Source organism: Phyllobates terribilis, unplaced genomic scaffold (assembly GCF_046119375.1).
Source record: "Phyllobates terribilis strain yellow unplaced genomic scaffold, ASM4611937v1 Scaffold_5__5_contigs__length_657084704, whole genome shotgun sequence".
Taxonomy (NCBI): Eukaryota; Metazoa; Chordata; class Amphibia; order Anura; family Dendrobatidae; genus Phyllobates; species Phyllobates terribilis.
In genome coordinates this window covers 216878825-216901615 of record NW_027362765.1, presented here as the reverse complement: position 1 = coordinate 216901615, position 22791 = coordinate 216878825, and the positions used below count along the sequence as shown (strand labels likewise).

At 40.6% G+C, this 22791-nt stretch overlaps 1 protein-coding gene across 1 annotated transcript in view; it reads left to right on the top strand.

The window, feature by feature from the left end:
• The window catches only part of PPP1R16B (protein phosphatase 1 regulatory subunit 16B), a 62483-nt gene that overhangs the window by 5119 nt on the left and 34573 nt on the right, over positions 1-22791 (top strand). Inside the window, exons 2-3 of the mRNA XM_073683789.1 lie at positions 4266-4580; positions 21756-21826. Of these exons, the coding sequence (XP_073539890.1) occupies positions 4325-4580; positions 21756-21826 (327 nt within the window). The 5' untranslated portion in view covers positions 4266-4324. The remainder of the gene's footprint in view (positions 1-4265; positions 4581-21755; positions 21827-22791) is intronic.

The window sequence follows — 22791 nt, the reverse complement described above, 5'->3', positions numbered from 1 at the left end:
AAGTCTTCCTAGACCTGGCCGTCCAGCCAAACTGACAATCAGAGAAGAGAAGAGCCTTGGTGAGAGAGGTAAAGAAGAACCCCAAGATCACTGTGCCTGTGCCAGAGATGCAGTAGGGAGATGGGAAAAAATTCCACAAAGTCAACTATCACTGCAGCCCTCCACCAGTCGGGCCTTTATTGCGGAGTGGCCCGACGGAAGCCTCTCCTCAGTGCAAGACATATGAAAGCCTGCATAGAGTTTGCTCAAAAACACATGAAGGACTCCCAGACTATGAGAACTAAGATTCCCTGGTCTGATGAGACGAAGATAGAACTTTTTGGTGATAATGCTAAGCGGTATGTGTGGAGAAAACCAGGCACTGCTCATCACCTGCCCAATACAATCCCAACAGTGAAACATGGTGGTGGCAGCATCATGCTATGGGGGTGTTTTTCAGCTGCAGGGACAGGACGACTGGTTGCAATTGAAGGAAACATGAATGCGGCCAAGTACAGAGATATCCTGGATGAAAACCTCTTCCAGAGTGCTCTGGACCTCAGACTTGGCTGAAGGTTCACCTTCCAACAAGACAATGACCCTAAGCACACAGCTAAAATAACAGAGGAGTGGCTTCAGAATAACTCTGTGACCATTCTTGACTGGCCCAGCCAGAGCCCTGACCTAAACCCAATTGAGCATCTCTGGAAAGACCTGAAAATGGCTGTCCACCAACGTTCACCATCCAACCTGACGGAACTGGAGAGGATCTGCAAGGAAGAATGGCAGAGGATCTCCAAATCCAAGTGTGAAAAACTTGTTGTATCATTCCCAAGAAGACTCATGGCTATACTAGCTCAAAAGAGTGCTTCTACTCAATACTGAGCAAAGGGTCTGAATACTTACATGACCATGTGATATTTCAGTTTTTCTTTTTTAATAAATTTGCAAATATTTCTACGTTTCTGTTTTTTTTAGTCAAGATGGGGTACAGAGTGTACTTTAATGAGAAAAAAATAAACTTTTTAGAATTTACCAAATGGCTGCAATGAAGCAAAGAGTGAAAAATGTAAAGGGGTCTGAATACTTTCCGTACCCACTGTAAAGAAATGTCATCGCTCACCTAAGAGGTTATGGGCTACCTTCTTACAAATAAAAGTTGCTGCTGCCTACAGGCTGGGAGAAAACTCCCAGATAAAATTCACCAGTAGGAAAAAAGGGCGAGGAAAAAATGAAAAATTGCTCAGCCCGTAAGGGGTTAATGAATGCAATCATATTGACTATATCAGCTATGTTATCTGCACCTCTATGACTGTACCAAACAGATAGGCAGCATGACAAGGTAGGATTCTGTAGTGGTCATCAGTATTTTCCATTATGCAGGTCACAGGGCTGTCACCAGAATACCCAGAAGAGGAGACATTGCTTTCAGACCAATAAACATCACCTATCCATCTTTATTTGAAAAGGAACCAATATCAACCATTTTATTGCCAGTGACACTTGATGAATAGCTTTTTCAGTTCATTTTTTTCGCTATCCCTGGGAGTAAGATGTTAATTTTCTTTCAATGGATTCCTCCCATAAGATGTGTACTTAGACTGGGAAAACATTGGCAGCTGCTCAAGACACCTGGATTTGTAGGTAGTAAATTGCAGGCAAGAAAAGGAACCCTTCTGCTATAACTTAAGGAACAATGTGTCCTAACTGCAGTCTGTTCTTTCTATCATGCTATTGCATATTCTGTGCATTTTCCATTGTCTTCTAGTGGTTCATGTTCTCTGCTGATCTTCAGTGCAGGAAGTCACCACATGGCCCAGTCTGTATCTGTCTTTCCTGCTTTGGTTTCAATTGACACCTCTGTTTCTCTTACCATACAGGATGTGTCACACAGCTGAATGATCAGAGATTAAACCCCTTTATACAAATTAGGTCATTGTGCTATACGGTATTCTATCAGTACTATTGAATGGGATACAGTGTCCTCCTGGGGTCTGTTTGGCCCATTCCTTATGATTATACTGTTGGTCCATTCACCAGCTATATAGAACAAGCACATGTGTAATTGAATTGCCAACTCTACATGACAGTTCAGTCATCAACCCCAAAAATGATGATCCCCAGTAACAAGATTACCTAATTGGGGTTTCCTCTTCTGAACATCATAAGCCCTGTTTCTGTTTGGCCTCATGATTACGTCAGACCAGTATCTTCTTATCTTTGAGGGGGCCAGTCCAACTCCTTTGTCCCCCGTTGTAGTATGTATTAATTATACAGTAGATATCTTTATAGTCATGGTTTCTTAGCTTTATGCCTTCCACTCCTACACGTTAGCTTAATGTCTATGGGGGCCTCCCATTAGATTAATATGTATGACCATCTAATTTTCGTGGGCCTCCCAACTTTGTATTTGAATTTTAAGGGTTTGTCCAGTCTTAAGCTACAAGTCTGCAGTCACTCTATGTGACTGTAGACTTGTGAATCCTCACATTGTGCGCACTATGCAAAGTGAGGATTCTCTGGCGCTGTGAACGGGCAGTCATGTGACTGCAAGTATGTGATTTGTATATTTCTGGCTACATTACGACTAGACTGATTTTGGCCTTGATCAATACACTTGCATTGAGAGGGGCCACGTTCATCTAGTCGGCACGTGATTGCATGTATGCAAATCATATACTTGCGGTCACGAACCCGCCGCTCGCGGCACCGTCATCGTAGAATCCTCACAGTGTGCGCGTTGTGAGTAATTGCAAGTCTGTAGTCACATAGAGTGACTGCAGACTTGTAGCTTAAGGCCCAATAACCCCTTTAAATAGTCGATCCTCTTGTTCTGCTTTCAACTTACTCTTTTATCCCAATAGAAAGCTCATGAATGCTTGGCCAAGCTGAACGTTCATGTGTATGGGAGAGTTTAGAGAGATAGCTGTCATCTGAACAACCCTTCAGCTAACATTTATCTAAGGTATATAGGCATTTTTCACCAATATTTTGGATGCCCTGCTTTCCCAAAATGCTTGTGTTTTTAATGGCAAGAGGCAATTAAAGGCCCAGTTAGACACTGGAATAAAGTCATCCAAACTGCCTGATGTTGACAGAATCAGTCGACAGTCTTATGTGTATGGGGACCTCCTGATTCTTCCTCGACAGTAGATGTTGGTGAAAAGAGAGATCCAGCAGCTGCTGAAGTTCAATGGCCAATCCTTCTGTTTGGCGCTGCAAAGGAGTTCTCTCATAAGGAACATAACAATGCTTGACCATACCGAAAATTCTTGTGTATGGAGGAGCCAAGAAAGACAACAATCGGTCGGCAGACAGCTTTTTTACATGAATGGGGGCCTTAAAGGGAACCTGTTACTTCGAAAAATGATATTTACCTGAAGATATAGGGTTAGTCTGCGCATAAGTGAATTACAATTCTGTTGTCTTACTGAAAGTGTGGCTACTGGGAGAAAATTAATTTATTTCTTCCCAGTAGTCGCTGGTTTTCAGTCATAACAGGTTCCCTTTAAACTTAAGACTAATGTTGACTAGACTTGCCTACATCGACTGGTTTGGTCAACACTCTAATGGGTATTGTCTGGGAAATTAAGGATCCGGGATGTCCAATTTCAGACAGCTGATCCTTTTCTTCTTCCAGTGTTCTTACACAGAACAAAGGAGCACTCAACCAAACAAGTTCTCTGTGTATGGGAGAGCCGGCCGAGATAACTGATGGCAAAACGAGCTGCCAAAGTATCGTTCATCTGGAAGTCATCTGATGTGTATGGTGGGCTTAAGTTGCTGCAAGACACATCTGGCGGCAGCTTATCTCCCAAGAGAACAAAAGAAATGGAAAGGAAATTTACCAAATCTGCTCCATACCTCCCCTTATATTATCTTTTGAGTGTTCACCATACACAATTAGATAGTTGGCTGGTCCCTCCAAAAAAACAACAACTTCTATCTGATTTTTATGGAGTCTTAAGTGATTTGTTTAGCCTCCTGCTAGAGATAGGTGGGTGGTAGGTGCCTATTTTGTACATTTAATCCAAAGTGCAATTAAATGAAAAACTGTAAAGCAAAAGTCAGTATAACGAGAGAGGTTTGTTAAATATGGAACTGTCCCCTGGAGCGCTCAAAGAAGGCTAAAAGATAAATATTAATAACCGAAAACACGAAAGTGATGGTGTTCCAGTTAACCGTTTCGATTGTTTTGGCTTTGAGCACTTGAGTGTTTTCACTACACACAAGACAAATCAGACTTCTAAATGTCATAGTTGTGAATACTCTCCTTTATTTAACAGATATGTCAGCGTATCCACATCTGGTGAGAGAGGAACTTATGCTGTCCTGACAGTCAGATATGGCCTCAAAGCCAATGGATCTATTGGCAGAACTTCAGCTCTTGGAGAAGGCATCTACCTTAGAAAGACTACGTGCAGCCAAGAAACGAAGGGAGCAACAACTGAAGAGGTGGGCCCAGAATGAGAGGGATGAGGAGAACAGGAGACGGCGTCAACAGAAAGCTAGAAGGAAGACCCCCACAAGGAGCAAAAGAGTGTCTTTTCCTTCCCGTGTCACCCTCCATGAGGCTTGTCTGAGGAATGACCCAGAAGAAGGTAAATATGAACCACAGAAGACAGCAGGAATAGAGGAACATAAGGCTTGTGTGTAAAAGCAAATTTAGATGGTAGTCAGTGATTGACCTGCAATTTTTGCTTGTACCAATAATTTGTGTCATTTTGGTAACAAAACAGTTGACAAAGTTGATTTTGACAATTAGTTTAAAAAAGAGCTATGAATTTTCATTGTACAATATCAATAATAGAAAAACAAAAATTAAAGCAGCACTAGCAAGCATCCAATTAAAAATAGCGGGTGCTGAATCCTCAGGCATATACCAAACCTTCAAATATTCCAAAAAAATAGAAGACTGCACTCCTTTTAGCAAAAAATTGTTGTTGATTTCAATGGCCCATAACTGCTAGTGGCGACGTTTTGGCTCCAATATGGACCTTTCTCAAATTTCTCATATTGGAGCCGAAACGTCGCCACTAGCCCTTATGGGCCATTAAAATCAACAACATTTTTTTGCTAAAAGGAGTGCTGTCTTCTATTTTTTTGTGATATCAATAAAAGATGTATATTAATGGACACGAATGATTAATACAGATTGGATAGTTTGTTTGGATGGGGCTATGGCTATAGATTGAGCTGTTTAGGAGACAATGCTGTGTGGGTGGTAAGGTAGAGGCATTTAGAGGGTTATTCTAGAATAATAGGGTTGAGATTTATGCAGATCTGTAATGATAAGTTCATATGAGGCATTTATCGATCTGTATTGAGATAGAACAAAAATATGTTAAAGGAGCACTTTAAGCCAAAGTAATACATTGTGTTATGGCTAGTGCAGGACCTGAGGGGGTGGAGCATGACACAATGCTTCTCTCATTAGTGTTTGTCATACATCGCCCCTTCAGGCCCTGCAATAAAGTAAGACGCAGTAAATGTTCGGCTCAGATTGTTTCTTTCACCTTCTTTAGTATAGATGAGAACGATTACCGCATCTGCTGATTTGTGTGGGATTAAGAATTACAAGTGTTTAGAAATTTGTTCTGTTAGTCATAGAATTCAGATGCTTCAAAATCATTGCAGTGCGTGGGATCGTGGGCGGATGCGTTCAGTGTTGTTAGTAATAAGCACTGAGGCTGAAAAAAAATGCATTTACAAATCCTGATAAAAAACAGGCTTTACATAATATGCTGTAAACACGTTCTCCGATGCTGGCCACATAGCACAGGGACGGGCAGATTGGGGCACAGTATCTTACACAGCATCGGGATGGGATCTGTATGGCCGTATTTAATACGATTTTTTTGTACCTAATGACTTATAGAATACAGAAAAGAATAGTGCACGCTGCAATTTCTTTTTGCATAGACACTCATACCGAGTGAAAAAAATTGTCATCTGAACAGCCCTATTGTATAACATTGGTCAGTGATTGGTCTCTGATTTTTACATGGACAGCATGCGTCCGTATAATACGCTCGTCTAAACGAGCCCTTAACCTGATTAATGATTTTAGTAAAGGTTAAGAATGGGCATACACATGCCGTAGCTGTTGGGTGAACCCTCAGCCTAGCGTGCCTGTTTACATCAGTGGGGCAAGGGTAATAACCCTTATAGAGGCTTATCTCCTGCAGAAACAAAGGATCCAACATACCAGATCCTTCTTTTTCCAAAATCCATTGTAAAGGGATGAAGGAAACACCCCCATAAATATAACATCTTTTCATCATTAGTAGTGTTGAACGAATTTGTTCGGCATTTCAAATTCGTGTTCGTGGTCGGGGTTCCGGCATTTTCGCGCCAAAAAAATCGACTCCGTCCACGAACATCCCTGATTTGCCACGCTGTCATGCAGATGTTATCGTGGGCGGAGCCGATTTTTTTGCGCGAACAAGCCGGAACCCCGAACACGAATTTGAAATTGCGAACAAATTCGCTCAACACTAATCATTAGTAGGTACAACCAATCTTATGGCCAGCTTTAACCTAGTATGATGTTGGCTGCGGAACACTTGCATTGGACTATCGTTAATAGAGTTTTCCACTATTTTTTTAAATTTTTTCCTCTGCCCACTGTAAAAATAATAAAGTTAACTTTACTCACCCACTGCAGATCCAGCGCTTCCTCTCTGCAGTGGACCCCAGTCATTGTTGACAAGCTGCAGCGGTGACATCACAACTACAACGTACGTAATCACTACCAATTATTGGTCTGAGCTGTCTCATACTGACTGTCGGCATCACTGCTGAGCCCAGTGTTTGGCTGCAGCTCTCCTAATTTCTAAAGTCATGATGTCTTTTATACATTTTACAGTGGGAAAGCAAGTGGAATAAAAAAATAAATCTTGGAAGACCTCTTTTAGTCCCCATGTAATCGTGATAGACACAATAATTCCATACTCCTTAAAAGGAACCTGTCATCAGAAAAAATGCTATTAACCTGCAGATATGGGGTTAATCTGCAGGTTAATAGTGTTATTAACCTTTCCGGGCGCCTGCTTGTAGCTGTACGCTGCGGGAGAAAATGAAGTTTATTCCCCCCAGCAGCGTTCCAGTTTCAGTCACTGGGGCGGCGGCGGCGCTGGTTCAGTCACTGCTCTGAGAATACAGAGCGGCCACTGTAACCATGTCCACGGCCTGGTTATAACCGCCGCTTTGTATTCTCAGATCGGTGACTGAACCCGTGCTGGCGACTGACACCCGAATGTTACCAAGAGAATAAAGTTCATTTTCTCCCTGCAGCGTTGGGCTAAGTGCAGGCGCCGGGCAGGTTAATAAGACTATTAACCTGCAGATTAATCCAATATCTGCAGATTAATAGCGTTTTTCTGGTGACAGGTTCCCTTTAAATAGCTGTTAGCTATTTCTCTGGATGGAGCATTCATGTGTTATCAGTCAGGAGAAAGGAGTAAGCTGTTGTCAGATTCCTCTGTCAGCTGCTTATTTTCCCTGAGAACAAAAGGATCAGGGGTTTGAATTCATACTGTCTGAATCTTCTCTGTGTCATGTGTACACACTGGATGGTTGGCGGAAAGCAGCGTGTTAGGGTGACATAAATCTAATATGCATGGGGCCTATAGACTATCCTATTTTACCCATATCTGTGTGTAAGTGTAAGGGTTCTGTATGTTTCCAAAAGTGGATGTACTGCCCATAAGTATAGAAGATGTGATCATCGGCAAACCACAAATTGTCAATTATTGATCACTGTACATGTTTACACTGGTCATTGAATCGGAACTTTCTTCCACTAATGATTTTTCATCTGATAATCACCATGTGAAAGGCCCTTGAAGTATTTTTCCCTAAATTAAAAGTTACCCTTAGACCACGGCCCCACTATCAGTAGTCAGTACTTTTTCTCAGGAGTGGGAGCCAAGACCAGGAGTGGGTGATAAATGCAGAATTGGTGACTTGTTTCTATTATACCTTTTCTTTGATTGTTCCTCACCTGGTTTTTGGAGTGGATGCTCGACCTTCACTCCATTCAGACAGGCTTTGCAGAGCTTCATTTTTGGGATAGCTGGAGGACCCGACAGTTGGCCACCCAGTGATCATTATCACCTAACTTATGAATAAGGAATAACTTTCAGTTGTGTGAAAACCCCTTTAAATACTTCTAGACTGCCCATATACCATAAACGTCTGGGCGGTGCACACTTTGCTCTGCACTGACGTTCTAAAACATCATCACAATGTAAGTAGCTTGCAGGAGACTGTTCAGCTGTGGAGATGGTTATGTGGCTGCCACACACAGCTGGACTCCCCATAGAGAAGGCAGAGATGGTTTATTACCATGTCACCCTTTTTTGTCCTATAAACAGAGCTGAACCAGCGCTTGTTTATACAGATTAGGAAGTACTGACAGTGCTTTTGTCTCCAGAACCAGTAACCCTGTGATTGCTGGGTGTAGGGGCGCAGCAGTATCTGCTGGATCCTAGAATACCCAATCAACTCTGCTATGCTAGGAGTTTGAATTTCCCCTGTATGTTGGGCTAATATACCAGTCTCAGTTGCTGGGAGAATCAGCAATGAAAAGAATGTGTTAATATGTTAAAATCCCCCTCAAAGTTATTTTAAGACCTTATGGGACATAGTGGGTGAAATAAATGAAAAAAAAGTAAATAAATAAAAAATAAGAAAAAATATAACAAAATAAAACAAACAAAAAAAAGAGACGCTGCCAGTCCAAATCAGTGTTTCTACACCCTTCTCAGTCGAAAAAAAAAAATGTCCAATATATAAATATAATTTCTACAGAAAGGGGAACGCAATTTAAAATGTTTTTTAGCAATGTTTTGTGATTGTAAAAAAAAAACAAATGAAAAAAAAAAGTGAAAATAGAAATGTTTTTCCTATTTTCCTTTGCATTTTCCTCTCATATCAGAAAAAAATAAATAAATATAAAAATAGCATAAAAATGAAGTCCCATGTATCACCAAAAAAAGAGGCAAAAATTAATTGAATATCCTAAAGAGAATATTTTTAGAGCCGTTAAAAGCGCATGAAAAAATGTGACTGGTTAAGAAACGGGAAAAATTGCCCGGTCCTAAACTGGTTAAGATGTCTGCATGTAAAAACAAGCAAATAATCATTTTTCAGGGAGCTCTATATCAATTCAAATCCGCTTGCCCCTAAACTTCTGTAATAGGAGCCAGAACTAACAGATAATGGAGCAGTGGAGCTTTTTACACAGGAGACTTTTGGACCCTGTTCTAGAGATTGGTGATGGGTCCAAGTGTTCGGATCCTGAGTCAGGATACATTTGTGGATAGGTGATATATGCTGTTTATGGGATAACCCATTAAGGCTATGTGCCCACGTTGCATTTATGAAGCAGAAAATTTCTGCTTCATTTCTGCAAGTCCTCTCCCGGAAAAACGCATGCGGAATTCCGCACGCGTTTATCGCGCATTTTTCGCGCGTTTATCACGCGTTTTCCACATGCGGAATTGCCTTGCGTTTTTTATGCATTGGACAAAGGCAATTCTGCTTGCGGAAACGCAAAATTAAATGACATGCTGCGGATTTTTGAACGCAGCATAAACGCTGCGGAAAAATCCGCAGCATGTGCATAGAACTTGCGGAATCCCATTGGGGACCATGGGGTGCGGGTTACCAAGCGTTTTACAAGCGTTTCCGCTGCGGAAATTCCGCATCAAAAACGCTTGAAAAACGCTACGTGGGCACACAGCCTAAAGATAATTTTTGAATAGAATATCATAAAAGTGTAAGGCAAACTTCCATTCCTGTTCTTGGAGTCTAGTTATAGGGGTTGTCTCTGCCTACAATATTGATGACCTCTCCTTGGGGTATCAGTATCCCTTTGGTGGAGCACCCCCACTGATCAGCTGTTACCAGGTCCTGTAGTGGCCACAGTGTAGGACACCATAGCCCAGGGAAATGTTGGTATTGCAGCTCAGCTCCTATTTACTTCAATGAGAGTTGAGCTGGAGTTCCTAAGAATGGTCATACACCGTGTTCGGAGTTGTGGTGTTCTTGTCAAACTTCAATGCACAGCGAGAACTGCTAACAGCTGATCAGTGGTGGTGATGGGTTTCGGACTAGCACCGATCTGATATCGTTGACCTGTTCTAAGGATAAGCCATCAATATCAAAGCCCTAGACAACCCCTTTAAATAAGTCCTTTTTTATAATGTGCTTTTGTGTTGTAACATGCTGTGGCGGCGAAGTAAGAATGAGAGTGATCCATAATGTCAGGTTAATAATACGAGGGCTGATATAATTACTAGCTCCACTGACATGACAATGTTGACTTCTGAACATCCTGTCAGAAAGAGCGTTCGACAAGGTTAAAATATGTGATTAACTTCTGAATTAATAAGACTTTGATGGGAAGTAAAAAAAAAAGGTGTGAACGTCAAGGTCTCGGCAGTACAAAGGTGACTGGGTGGGTCAGTAAGGGTTAAAGAAGCACAAGGACACCTGACTATTTCTGTACCAATAAACCTTGGTGAAGCTTGTTATTCAGACTTGTTAGGAACCGGAGCCAGCGGGTTTGAGAGAGCCGAGTACCAGATCTTTGTTTAAGGGAACATAGGGGGTGGACATGACACATTAGCAGGAGAGACACCGCGTGAGGGTTGTTGGAGTCTCGCTCCACCTTCGTTCAGCTGGTTATGAAATGCAAGGGTTAATGATCTTATACTTTTTCTCCAAAACTCAGAACTCAATACAACTATCTACTGGCACCTTGAGGAGTAACATTAAAGATGTAATGTCTGCCAGTAATGCTGGTGGAGCGAAGGGGCTCAATAACCCACAAGAACAATGCTGTGGTTCAGGTTCACCATTGCAAGGCAGCGTCTCTGCTGCTTGGCTCAACTCGTAAGGGGCCATACACACTATAGAGAAGTAGTCTGTTGATGGAAGAAGTATCTGGCTGGGAAATGTTTGTCTACACTATAGTCCATATAGCAATTCACCCAGGCCATACATTTTCAATGACATAAGGGACCAAAGATCTTTTGGCCAACTATGGGCCAAAAAGAATCAAACGTGGACGACTTCTTTCCAGATAATGACGGTGTGTCACCAGTCACTTTGAAAAATCGTTTATTGAATTTCACCAGGTGAACTTTCATTATGGCTGAAATCATCCATCTTTATCAATTTTAGTTTAATATGTAGGAGAACCTTTAGCTATACATTTAACTATACAGTAAGGTTTCTTTTGGAAGATCTATTTTAAAGGGGTTAACCTCTCCAGGTGATAGGTCATCATTACGAGATCATTAGGGGAGTAACACCCATCATCCCCACTGATCGGATTGAAGAGAACCTGTGATCAGGATGTTATACCCCAAACTAATGGGATTGTATATAAAGGCACTTTAATGCTGAATAAATCCTCACCTTTATTGTGGAAATCACTTTTGTGGTTTTAGAGAAATCCACAGTTGAATTATGTGCTAATGATCTGCCAGTGCCGGGGTTGGGCGCTGCAGTTGCAGCTCTCCTGCTTCTCGCCCTGTTCTCCGCCCACTGCCTGCCTCCTGTCTCTGATTGACAGGTCACTCATGTGACCCAGGAGGCAGAGAATAAAGAGAGAGGCAGGAGAGCTGTATCTGCAGGGTCCTCCCCACTGTACTTGTGACTCAGTATACAATTTCAACTATGGATTTCTCTAAAACAGCAAAACAGATTTCTACAAGAAAAATAAGAGTTTACTCAGCATTACAGCACCTTTATATACGAGTATATGCCCTTACTTCAGGGTATAAAATTCTGATGACAGGTTCTCTTTAAATTAGCCCAGGCATTCTTGCTTGTGATCATGGCTGGGAAGTCAGGAGCGAGCATATTAGCTTCTGGCCCGGCTACTTCTTACCTGCTCAGTACACATTAATAAGACAGTTACTGCGCCTGTGCAGTAGACCTAGAGCAGTCCTACTCTACGGTACTTGGTAGATGAGAGGGAGAGGTGGAGCTCTGTCTCTAGCTCCTCCCCTCTCCATAGAACTTTAGAAGCACCAAATGTCATCTCCCATCTCAGTAATGTAACAACTGTCTTCACTAAATACACATTTTACCCATAAATTGAGAATTTGAGAATGAATGAGAAAGGAGGAGAAAGAAGCAGATTTCACTGACAAGATATATTACAAAGTTGCTTATTTTCATGTGCACTATTCATTTATGAAATAAACATTAAAATAACAGTTACTCTTTAAACATAATACATGCAGGACTTTCTAGTACTTTTTTGGGAAGCTATTAAACTTGTCTGTTGTGAAAATTTGTCTAGTGTCATCTAAATTTGAGAAACGTTTCAAAATTGCAGCCTGATTAAACTATAATCTGTCAAATCAAATCTGTGGTCAATCTGGGATGCGTGCAACTATATGTCTGTACTCTTGCATGTGGCTTCTATCCACCTCTGGGGGCATTTTTTTTTTACTTAAATGCATGTATTTGGGGCTAAAAATTATTTTTGCAATTCAATTTAATGAAAAAAATTTGCAGTTTTGCTTTTATAGACTCGTTGTTTCCCTGCACATTCAACTTTGATGTGATCTGGGGTTATAAATCAGTTAAAACAAGTGACAAATAAAAGATTTACAAGCTCTCCCATTGGACTGGCAGAATAGTTTCACTGACAGATTCTCAGTTAACTCATTCTGCAACTTGCAATAGATGGTGGCAACACAGAGACTATAAAGGTCAAACAGTGCAGAATTTCCCATGATACCTAATTATAAAAATGATTGTTAAGCAAAAATACCTGTATGTAATTCTAGAAAAATTTGTGTCCAAAGGTGGATTTAGGATACGTTCAGTATTTGGTCAGTATTTTACCTCAATATGTGTACGTCAAAACCAGGAGTGGAACAATCAGAGGAAAAGTCTAATAGAAACACGTCACCACTTCTGTATTTATCACCCACTCCTGGTTTTGGCTTACAAATACTGATGTAAAATACTGACCAAATACTGAACATGTGAACGTGGCCTTAAAAGAAGAAATGCATACTACCCAATATAGATTCCTTTAAATTCAGTTGCATAGAGAATCATCTATACATATGATGGGAGACAACCTATATAGATCTTTCTGAGAGGTCACGAGTACAGACAGTTGTAGCTGGTAACTCAAGATCTGGTTTGACAGATGCAACCGTTATAGACCACAACAATCCCAACCAGTAAACACACACAATATTAAAGGGCCAGCAGGGATTCATGGTCCTGATTCTAGAATATGGTGTAATTGTCCATGTATAGAAATTATGGGGGCCATATGTTTCTATGCACATAATGACACTTGCCAAGAGTTTAGATCAGATAGTTCCATGACTGTTTCTGTCTGATCTCTGTGATAGACGCATTTTCTGAGCTTCCGAGCCCCTCAATATTTATTAATAGCTTCAGACTTTTATGTGATTTTTTTGCAAAGCACAATGTTATGTATACCTTGCAGGATGTGGTAATTCTGTATCCTGTTTTCATTGGTGATCAAGTGGTAAAAAATTCTCAGAGTCGTTCTTGTTGTAAACAGAAATGTAAAGGTTTTTCAGCTAAGGGCTTTGAAGGTTCCGGCCATCCCCCCTTATGAGGGCTAACTTTATGGTTTAACTGCACGCAGTCCATAATGATACTATCTGATGTAAATCATCTTAGTGTGCGCTGACGTCTCATTGAATGTGTTTGATGCACAGTGCTGCAGTGTAAAGCATGAGGGGGGGGACAGAGATGAAACTTGAGTCACTGATGAAACAAGAAGTGTGTTAGGACTACCTCAGAAACTTTGTAGCTTTTAATGTCAAGCAGCTTCTATATATCGCTCGGTAATTCTAACTGATTGTCATTTGATTATGGCTATGTCACCTTGTTTGCGCTATTTTTTATTGTAATTATAATAAATAATTGTGAAAAAAATACAAAAAAAAAACCAATATTGAGAAAAGTGGAGAGAGATAAAGGAGAGGAGAGAGCAGGGGCTGTGGATACTTCTATATATTTGAATGATTGGATGAAAAGTACCTTTAGGTAACCCTTGCATCAAGACTTGGAATATGGAGATGAACGAGTCTTATCCAAAACCAAAAGGTTCCACCTGCTGTTTTTTTGGAGTTCTCTTACCCCTTATCAGTAAAGAGAAGGGTACTGGTTGTCTGGGTGAAAGTCCAATGACTGAGGTCAGAGGGTACTGTTTCTCCTTGTGGAGACTGAAAGCTGACGTGGAAATACTTTTTAGGAAAAAAGGTCTACAAGTAAGTTCCACACTAGGAGGAAGAAAGATGGCCTTTTGGAAGTAGCTATGGTGTATGTCAACGTTCAACCCTTTAACAAATCTTGCTAAAAGACTTAGGATATTGGGACAAACCAGTCTTATCCCATAAGAAAAGTCTCCATCTGTAGACAGTATTTTTGGATTCCTTGGCCCCCATTAGTGCAAAGTAGAGTACTGGTTGACTTGCTGAAAGTCCAGTGACAGAGATCGAGAGGGTACTGTTTCTCCTTCTGAAGAATGAAAGATGGAATGGAAAGATGTTAAGCCAGGCAGTGCTCAGTGGGAAAGTGGTTTATAAATTAGCTCTCCATCATATATTAGCACTCCATCTATAGATAGATAGATAGATAGATAGATAGATAGATAGATAGATAGATAGATAGATAGATAGAACAGTGACATCTGCAAATTGAGACAATTATATTTAATGACATCATCAAACCAAAATAATCAAAGTAATAAAAAAATACAGAAGCATCAAAGAATAACATCAATTAATATGTGATATCAAACCCAATAAATGCTGTATTTTATCTTTAATAATGAGTTTTGTTAGCAGCAATCCATACCAAGGGGCAGAGTAATACATAGTATCGATGTACAAGCGCTCATGTAAATGGTATTTGAGTAGAAATAAATGCGCATGACTCAAGGTCTCATAGACAAAGTAGAAAGTTGATGGCTCCAGTATCCGCAAGGGAAAATGTTAACATTAATGCTAACATTTTTAATAAATCACTCTAAAATTAAAGAAAAAATAAAAGAAACACTTCCCTACGTGTTTCAAGCCCATGATAGCTATGATTAAAGGCTCTGTATGGCTAAGTGTTTCTTTTATTGTTTTTTTCTTTAATTTTAGAGTGGTTTGTTAACATTTTCATGTCTGAATGCTGGAGCCATAAATTCTCTATTTTATCCTTTTTGGGAACCGGCCCATAGCCTTGTTCGTGCACCGCAGCCTTGTTCGTGCACCGCAGCCAACAAGCCATTATTGTTACCTTAAATTGGTAAGCTGATGACTTTGTCTTCTCGATATGTCTCATGGACATAGACAAAGTCTTAGGTAATGTTTGGACTTTCTCAATCTCCAGATTTCTACCATTGTTAATTTATTAGGGTCCTTGATCATCAAAATAAAATTGCGATGGGAACATTGGCCTTCACCAGGCAAGGATTCTTAGATTCAGGTTAAATCCACGCATTCGCTGGACACGTGCGTGCTGTTGTTTTTTAAGCAGCAGCACAATGACTCATAGAGTTTTATTGATCCAAACACATCAGTTTTAAAAATGGATCCGTGTCCTGTCCGTGAGACATGTCCTATTCTCATCCGTTTCGTGGTTCAGGCTCAGCCATTAAAGTAAAAAACCAAACAAAGAAAACCGATCATAAAGTCAAAAATTACATAAAACGTGTATAGTGAAATTACGAACACTTTATTAAAACCAATTAATGGTGTGCATTGGAAATACAGAAAGAAAAAGGAGAGGCGCATACACTTCATCACATATACAATCATATAAAATAGTAACATTGATATACCACAAAAGGAGACCTGTAGTGTATATATAACATTAGTAAATATCAAGTCACGTACTACAATGAAGACCCATCGGAATAAATATACAGGTTGTAGCACAAATGTAAGTACCCAGTGGTATTTAAAGTCAACTTGCATAGTTATAAGTGCCAACAGCCAGCCCACAAAATGCTGAAAAGTAAGCAGAGTGGATGGAAATATCCCTGCAGCACGACCTCCTAAGGGAGAGTGGCGTGTACCAGACACCTATATAGTACGGCCGACAGCTATCTCCTCTGTCTTTCCCGTCTTGACTGAGAGCTCCCGTGTTTTCTTTGAGAGCCACTACGAGACATTCTCTGCTGGCAGCTTATTGCTTAGTGAACAAAAGGATCGACAGTCTGAAGACAAGCCTTCTGACCCCTGACATCATCTATTGGTGGACAGTGAGGAGCTTCCATAGATCTTAGACTGTCAGCCAAGCTCATCCAAATTGGCGGGTATGGCAGACAATAATGTAATGTGTATGGGGGGCTTTAGACAAGTTTCTTTTCTGCGTTGCCAGCACTTTCTATTATCCCTACTGACTTTTTAAAATTATGGATCACTGGCGATAAAGTCCTGCGTAGCTCTAGAAGTACAGTAGTGTTCAAAATAATAGCAGTCCAATATGATTAACCAGATTAATCACTGTTTTTGCTAGAAATTATATTACCACATGTCAAACAATTTACCAGTTGGTGCAGTAGATGCTAAGAAAACCAACAGACTCAGCATTCATGATCTGCATGTTTTTGAGTCTGTGCATTTGAATAATTAATTGTAATGGGGTGTGTTCAAAATAATAGCAGTTTGGAGTTCAATTAGTGAGGTCAATCATTCTGTGAAGAAACAGGTGTGAATCATGTGGCCCTTATTTAAGGGTGAAGCCAGCACATGTTGTACATGCATTTCTCCTTGAAAACCTGAGAAATATGGGTCGTTCGAGACAGAACAGTGTACTTTGATTAAAAAATTGATTGGAGAGGTTAAAACTTATAAAGAAGTGCAGAGAATGATAGGCTGTTCAGCTAAAATGATCTCCAATGCTTTAACATGGAAAGCAAAACCAGAGAGACATGGAAGAAAAGTGAAGACTACCATTCAAATGGATCGAAGAATAGCCAGAATGGCAAAGGCTCAGCTAATGATCAGCTCCAGGATGATCAAAGACAGTCTCAAGCTACCTGTGAGTACTGTGACAGTTAAAAGACGCCTGTGTGAAGCTAATCTCTTAGCAAGAAGTCCCCGCAAAGTCCCACTGTTAAATAAAAGACATGTACTGAAGCGGATACAATTTGCAAAAGAATATATCAACTAACCTAAAGAGAAATGGAGAAACATTTTGTGGACTGATGAAAGTAAAATTGTTCTTTTTGGGGCCAAGGGCCGCAGACAGTTTGTCAGACAACCCCCAAACTCTGCATTCAAGCCACAGTAGACTCTGAAGACAGTGGAGCATGGTGGTGCAAGCATCATGATATGGACATGTTTCTCTTACTATGGTGCCGGACCTATTTATCGCATACCAGGGATCATGGACCAGTTTGCATATATTAAAATACTTGAAGAAGTCATGTTGCCTTACGCTGAAGAGAATATGCCCTTGAAATGGGTGTTTCAACAAGACAACGACCCTAAACACACCAGTAAACAAGCAAAATCTTGGTTCCAGTCCAACAAAATTGAGTTTATGGAGTGGCCAGTCCAATCCCTGGACCTTAATCCGATAGAACACTTGTGGGGTGACATCAAAAATGCCATTTCTAAATCAAAGCCAACAAATGTCAGAATATTGTGGGATGTAGTCAAAGCATCCTGGGCTGGAATAACAGTTGATACGTGCCAGAAGTTGGTTGCAACATAGATGTGAAGCAGTTCTAAAAAACTGTGGGTATTCAACTAAATATTAGTTTAGTGATTCATAGGAATGCTAAATTGTGCGTAATCACGGTGTTTTCGCGGCCACTGACTTGCATTGAATCGCTTAATATCCGCATGACTACATGTGCACATGCGGATATTAAGCGATTCAATGTGCGGATGGTACCCGGGTCTGGAGAAGAGGAGACTCTCCTCCAGACCCGGGTACCATAGTACCTGTAAAAAAAAGAATTAAAATAAAAAATATACATTATACTCACCTTCTGATGACTCCCGGTCTCCATAGCGATGCGTCCTGACTCCCCGGCAGCTCCTGATGGTCTAAAAGGACCTGCCATGACGTCATTTAGTCATGTGACGGGTCACACGACAGCTGACATCGGCGGTCGAGTGACCTGTCACATGACTAAATGACGTCATGGAAGGTCCTTTTACACAACCACCAGACATCAGGAAGACCGGACGCATCGAATAAGGAGATCGGGGGCCATCGGAAATTGAGTATATGTATTTTTTAATTTTTTACCATTTTTATTATTTTTTTCAACTAACTTGGTCACACAATATAAAATCCATGCTGGTTGCATGGATTTATATAGTGTGACCAAGTTGTCAAGCACTTTCCAAGTGATGCTAAAATCGCTTGGAAAGCGCTTGACAACCCGCATGATCAAAATGCTTCACTTCTGCTTGTGCCTGGCAAGAAAAACGCATGTACAATCCGCATGTACAATCCACATGCGTTTTTTCTGCCAGGGAGATGCAGAAACGCTCAGGAAAAATCCTGAGCATTTCTGCATCGTGGGCACATGGCCTAAAGATTTTGTGCTTAACTTGTGTTTTTGAACACACTGCTATTATTTTGAGCACTACTGTAACCCAAAAGGAAATTTTCAAGCTTTAGCTTTGATATTGACATTAATAAATTGTTTATATGGTTCTGAGCGCTCAGAAGAGAGCTGATGGTATAATTAGCACTCTTACATATTACCTTAGTAGAAATGGTGATTTATATGAATCAGTCCAAAACCAAGCAAAGGAACACTCAAGGGAAAAATGAATGCCTAGTGCAGGGCCTGAAGGGGTGTGGTACAAGACTCAAGGTTGCAGTCAGAGGCCAGGGCCCCACTATCAGTATTTGGTCAGTATTTGGTCAGTATTTTTTCTCAGGAATGAAAGCCAGAACCAGGTGAGGAACAATCAGAGAAAAGGTATAATAGAAACAAGTCACCAATTCTGCATTTATCACCCACTCCTGGTTTTGGCTCCCACTCCTGAGAAAAAATACTGACCGAATACTGACCAAATACTGATAGTGGGGCCTAAGAGTCCTCCAGTCATGCTCAGCCCCTACATTGGACAGAAAACAGTCTATCAGTTTTGCCTGGAATGTTCTTTAAAGAGTACATTTCACTAGTTTTTTTAATGTAGTGAAAGTTACATATCTCACACTGGTAATGCCCCCTCTCATTTATAATAATCTCTGGAGACAGATTCTCATACAGATCAGTGTCCGGCCCATAGTCCTGAACAGCTCATTTACATATAAGAAAAACATGGATTTCTCTGGAATAAGACATCAGATCACAGATATCAAATCATTTTATTCAGATTCCTATGACCTATATGCCCATATAAACAGTTTAGGAGGGTTGATCCTACTGATAGATTCCCTTTATCTGTTTTCCTGCCAGTTTTCTGGATTAATGTTTGGATGGCCATGTATGGTGGACACATGGGGGCTACAAATGCGTTGTGAGAAAAATCTTCTATTGATAAGAAGTCCATATATCAAGTTTCCCATGTAAAGGAGCGACATAAAAATCCATGTGTTTTGCGTCATTCGCCATCAAGACATTGACCTTTGGCATCTGATCACCTATCACACATAGAGCAGGTCTACACCATGTCCCATTTTCTGCCACAACTTCCAGCACTAGTAGCCAGTGTTAAAGGTTCATGTAAATGGTAATGACCTAGTTGAAAAGCCTTTAATAATTGTTGAGACAACTATTACTTCACTCCTAAGTGTGCTGGAGTGGAAAGGTTACAGTTCCCTCTGATTGCTTTGGAGGTGAAGGGGTTAATTGGAACTTAGCTCTATATTAACCTTTTTTTCAGGAAGCTTCACACTTTAGCATAGTATGTGTACCAAAATAATAAAATAGAAAAAAAACAGTTACTACCTAGGAGTCATGATACATACAGACGCGGCCAAAAGTTTTGAGACTGGCACGAATTTTGGTTTTCACAAAGTTTACTACTTCATTGTTTTTAGATCTTTTAGTCAGATGTTTCTGTGGTTCCTGAAGTACAATTATAAGCATGTAATACATTTTTACACTTTTATTAACAGATACATTAAGTTTATGCAAAGAATGTTTAAAATGTTGACCCTTATTTTTTAAGATTTCTGCACTTCGCTCTGGCAGCTGAATATCAGCTTCTGGGCCATATCCTGACTGATGGCAACCCATTCTTGCTTAATTAGTGCTTGGAGTTTTCACATTTTTTGTGTTCTTGTTTGTCCACCCGTTTTTTGAGGATTGACCACAGGTTCTCAATGGGAATGAGATCTGGGGAATTTCTTGGCCATGAACCCTAAAATTTCAATATTTTCTTCACCGAGCCACTTAGTTATTACTTTTGCCTTGTGACATGGTGCGCCATCATGCTGGACAAAGCATTGTCCATTATCAAATTGCTCCTGGATCGTTGAGAGAAGTTGCTCCTGGAGGATATTTAGATCCCATTCTTTATTCATGGCAGTGTTCTCAGGCAAAATTGTGAGCGAACCCGCTCCATGGATGAAAAGCAACCCTACACATGAATGGTCTCAGGATACTTTACTGTTGGCATGACACAGGATTCATGGTAGCACTCATTCTTTCTTCTCCGAATAATCACAAGAAATAAGCTCATTTTCACTCCCACGTACATCAGTGAGCCTTGGAAGCCCATGACCTTGTCACAGGTTTACCAGGTGTCCTTCCTTAGACCACTTTAGGCAAGTACTAACCACTACCAAAAATAACCACGAAATCTGCCATTTTTATGATTTTTACCCTGTTATCTACTCTTCAGTATTTGATCTTAGTCACACTTCTATGAGGCACAATAGGACCATGTTAGGCCCTGTGGGGATGGACACTTGCCCATTTTTGTTTCCAATACGTCAATTTCAAGAACTGTCTGTCACTTGCTCCCTACTAGATACTATATTCCTTGACAAGTACCACATTTTTACTACAGATTGGCTCAGTTTCCAAACTGATTTTTAAGGCCTAGTCTATTTTGCAGAGAAACAGGAGTTTTATCTGCAAATTTAAGTAACTTTTAAATACAATTCGTGAAGCGACAGATATAGTTTTCGACTGTATCATGGTCGCTCCTCTGGTGTGCCATGGCCGCTACATGAGAACTCACCCTTATGCCTGATGGTGTATGCACAAGACATCCTTTGGCTTGGAGGCAATGAGGCCCTGTTTGACCTTTGTGAAAACCATCATTGCTCTGCAAGTAGTTATGCTCTCCACAATCAATCACACAGTTAAATTGAATACAGTATTAAATAAAGCACGGGTCGATCAATGGGTGACTGGTGACCTAGAATTAATGGATATCTCTGCAATAGAAATTGAAGTATACAAATATATTGTCTCTAGAGGACATGAAGAGGCTTTCAGAAAACAGCTGTGTAGATCTGTTACATTCTGATGTACATTATATCCACCTTTAATTCCTGTTAAAGAGTCTGCAACATGATAAAATACACCACAATGTACTCATGGATATGAGATAGACACGTTAAGCCATCATAGACTTGGACAGGGATTTGCTATCAATCGCGTGTATTCCCACTCTGCACTCTCCTTAGCTTAGAAATAGTTAAAATATTGCAATGTGTTGGACAGAAGCAGAAACTAAGGGCGATGTCACCATTTTTGGGGAACATAGAGCAATATGGAAACATCTTATTGTCCAATGCATAATTACATATGTGTTATGTTGCTTTCTGTTTTGCAGTCCTTTTATTACTGCAGACCACGGTGGACCCCAACCTGAGCAATGAAGATGGCTTGACAGCTCTACATCAGGTATGAGGATATGTATATAGTCTTGAGCCATTGCCACCGCTGACTTCATCCTAACGTCTCTACCTAAAGTGTGTCCTAGTATGTGGCTTTCCAGCAGTTATGTGGTTAAGCCGAGCCTATGCCAATCTTTGCAGTGGGAAAGAACTTCAGCCTTCAGCACATTCCTTGCTCCCAACATGAATTTCACTATAAGGAAGGCATTGTGTGCCACCCACTGTTTGTCTGATCTTGTAAACTCCTTAATACATCTGCATCTTCAATGATCTATTAACAGAGAAATAATGGGGCTTGTTTTATGAAGGTTCCAAGATGACAAGTTTCCTCGATTTTTGGGAAGATAATATTCATGCATGTTATATGACTATGGGAAATGAAAAGCTTTTGAGTTGTTCATGTAATTTAATTTTAGAGAGAAAAACTTTTATAGGGTTATACCCAACTGAGGCTTTTCCTCCACCTGTTGGTAGAGAGCCACACACTCTTTCTGATTCAGTCTGCAAACCCTACTGACCACCACGACTGGCAGAACAGGGTCATCAGGTCTCCATTCTTTAATAGGTGGGTGCTCTAGAAATGGCACCTCCATCTATCAATCAGTTGAGTTCCATTATGGACACGTTCAGCCACAGACTACTAATAACTTCCATCATATCTTTGTGTAACATCTATAGACTTGAATAGACAAAGCTGCATTCATATGTAGAGACCTTTCTAGCCACTGTCGGCCATGTCACCTGGCCAAATGGGAGGTCAGGGGACCTTTCTTCTAAGATAGGTGGGACTTTCATAGGTGGATCCTGGTTGTGCCAGATGAGCCACAGACTCCTTCCATGTGTCCCATACGTGTGAATGGAGGGAGCCGTGTACACTCTCCATTTATTGTAACCACATCACCAGGCAGATAGTGAGTCAATAGACCCCTATTTGCCATTGAGTAGGCGTCTCAGAGTTGGAACTCCCACCTT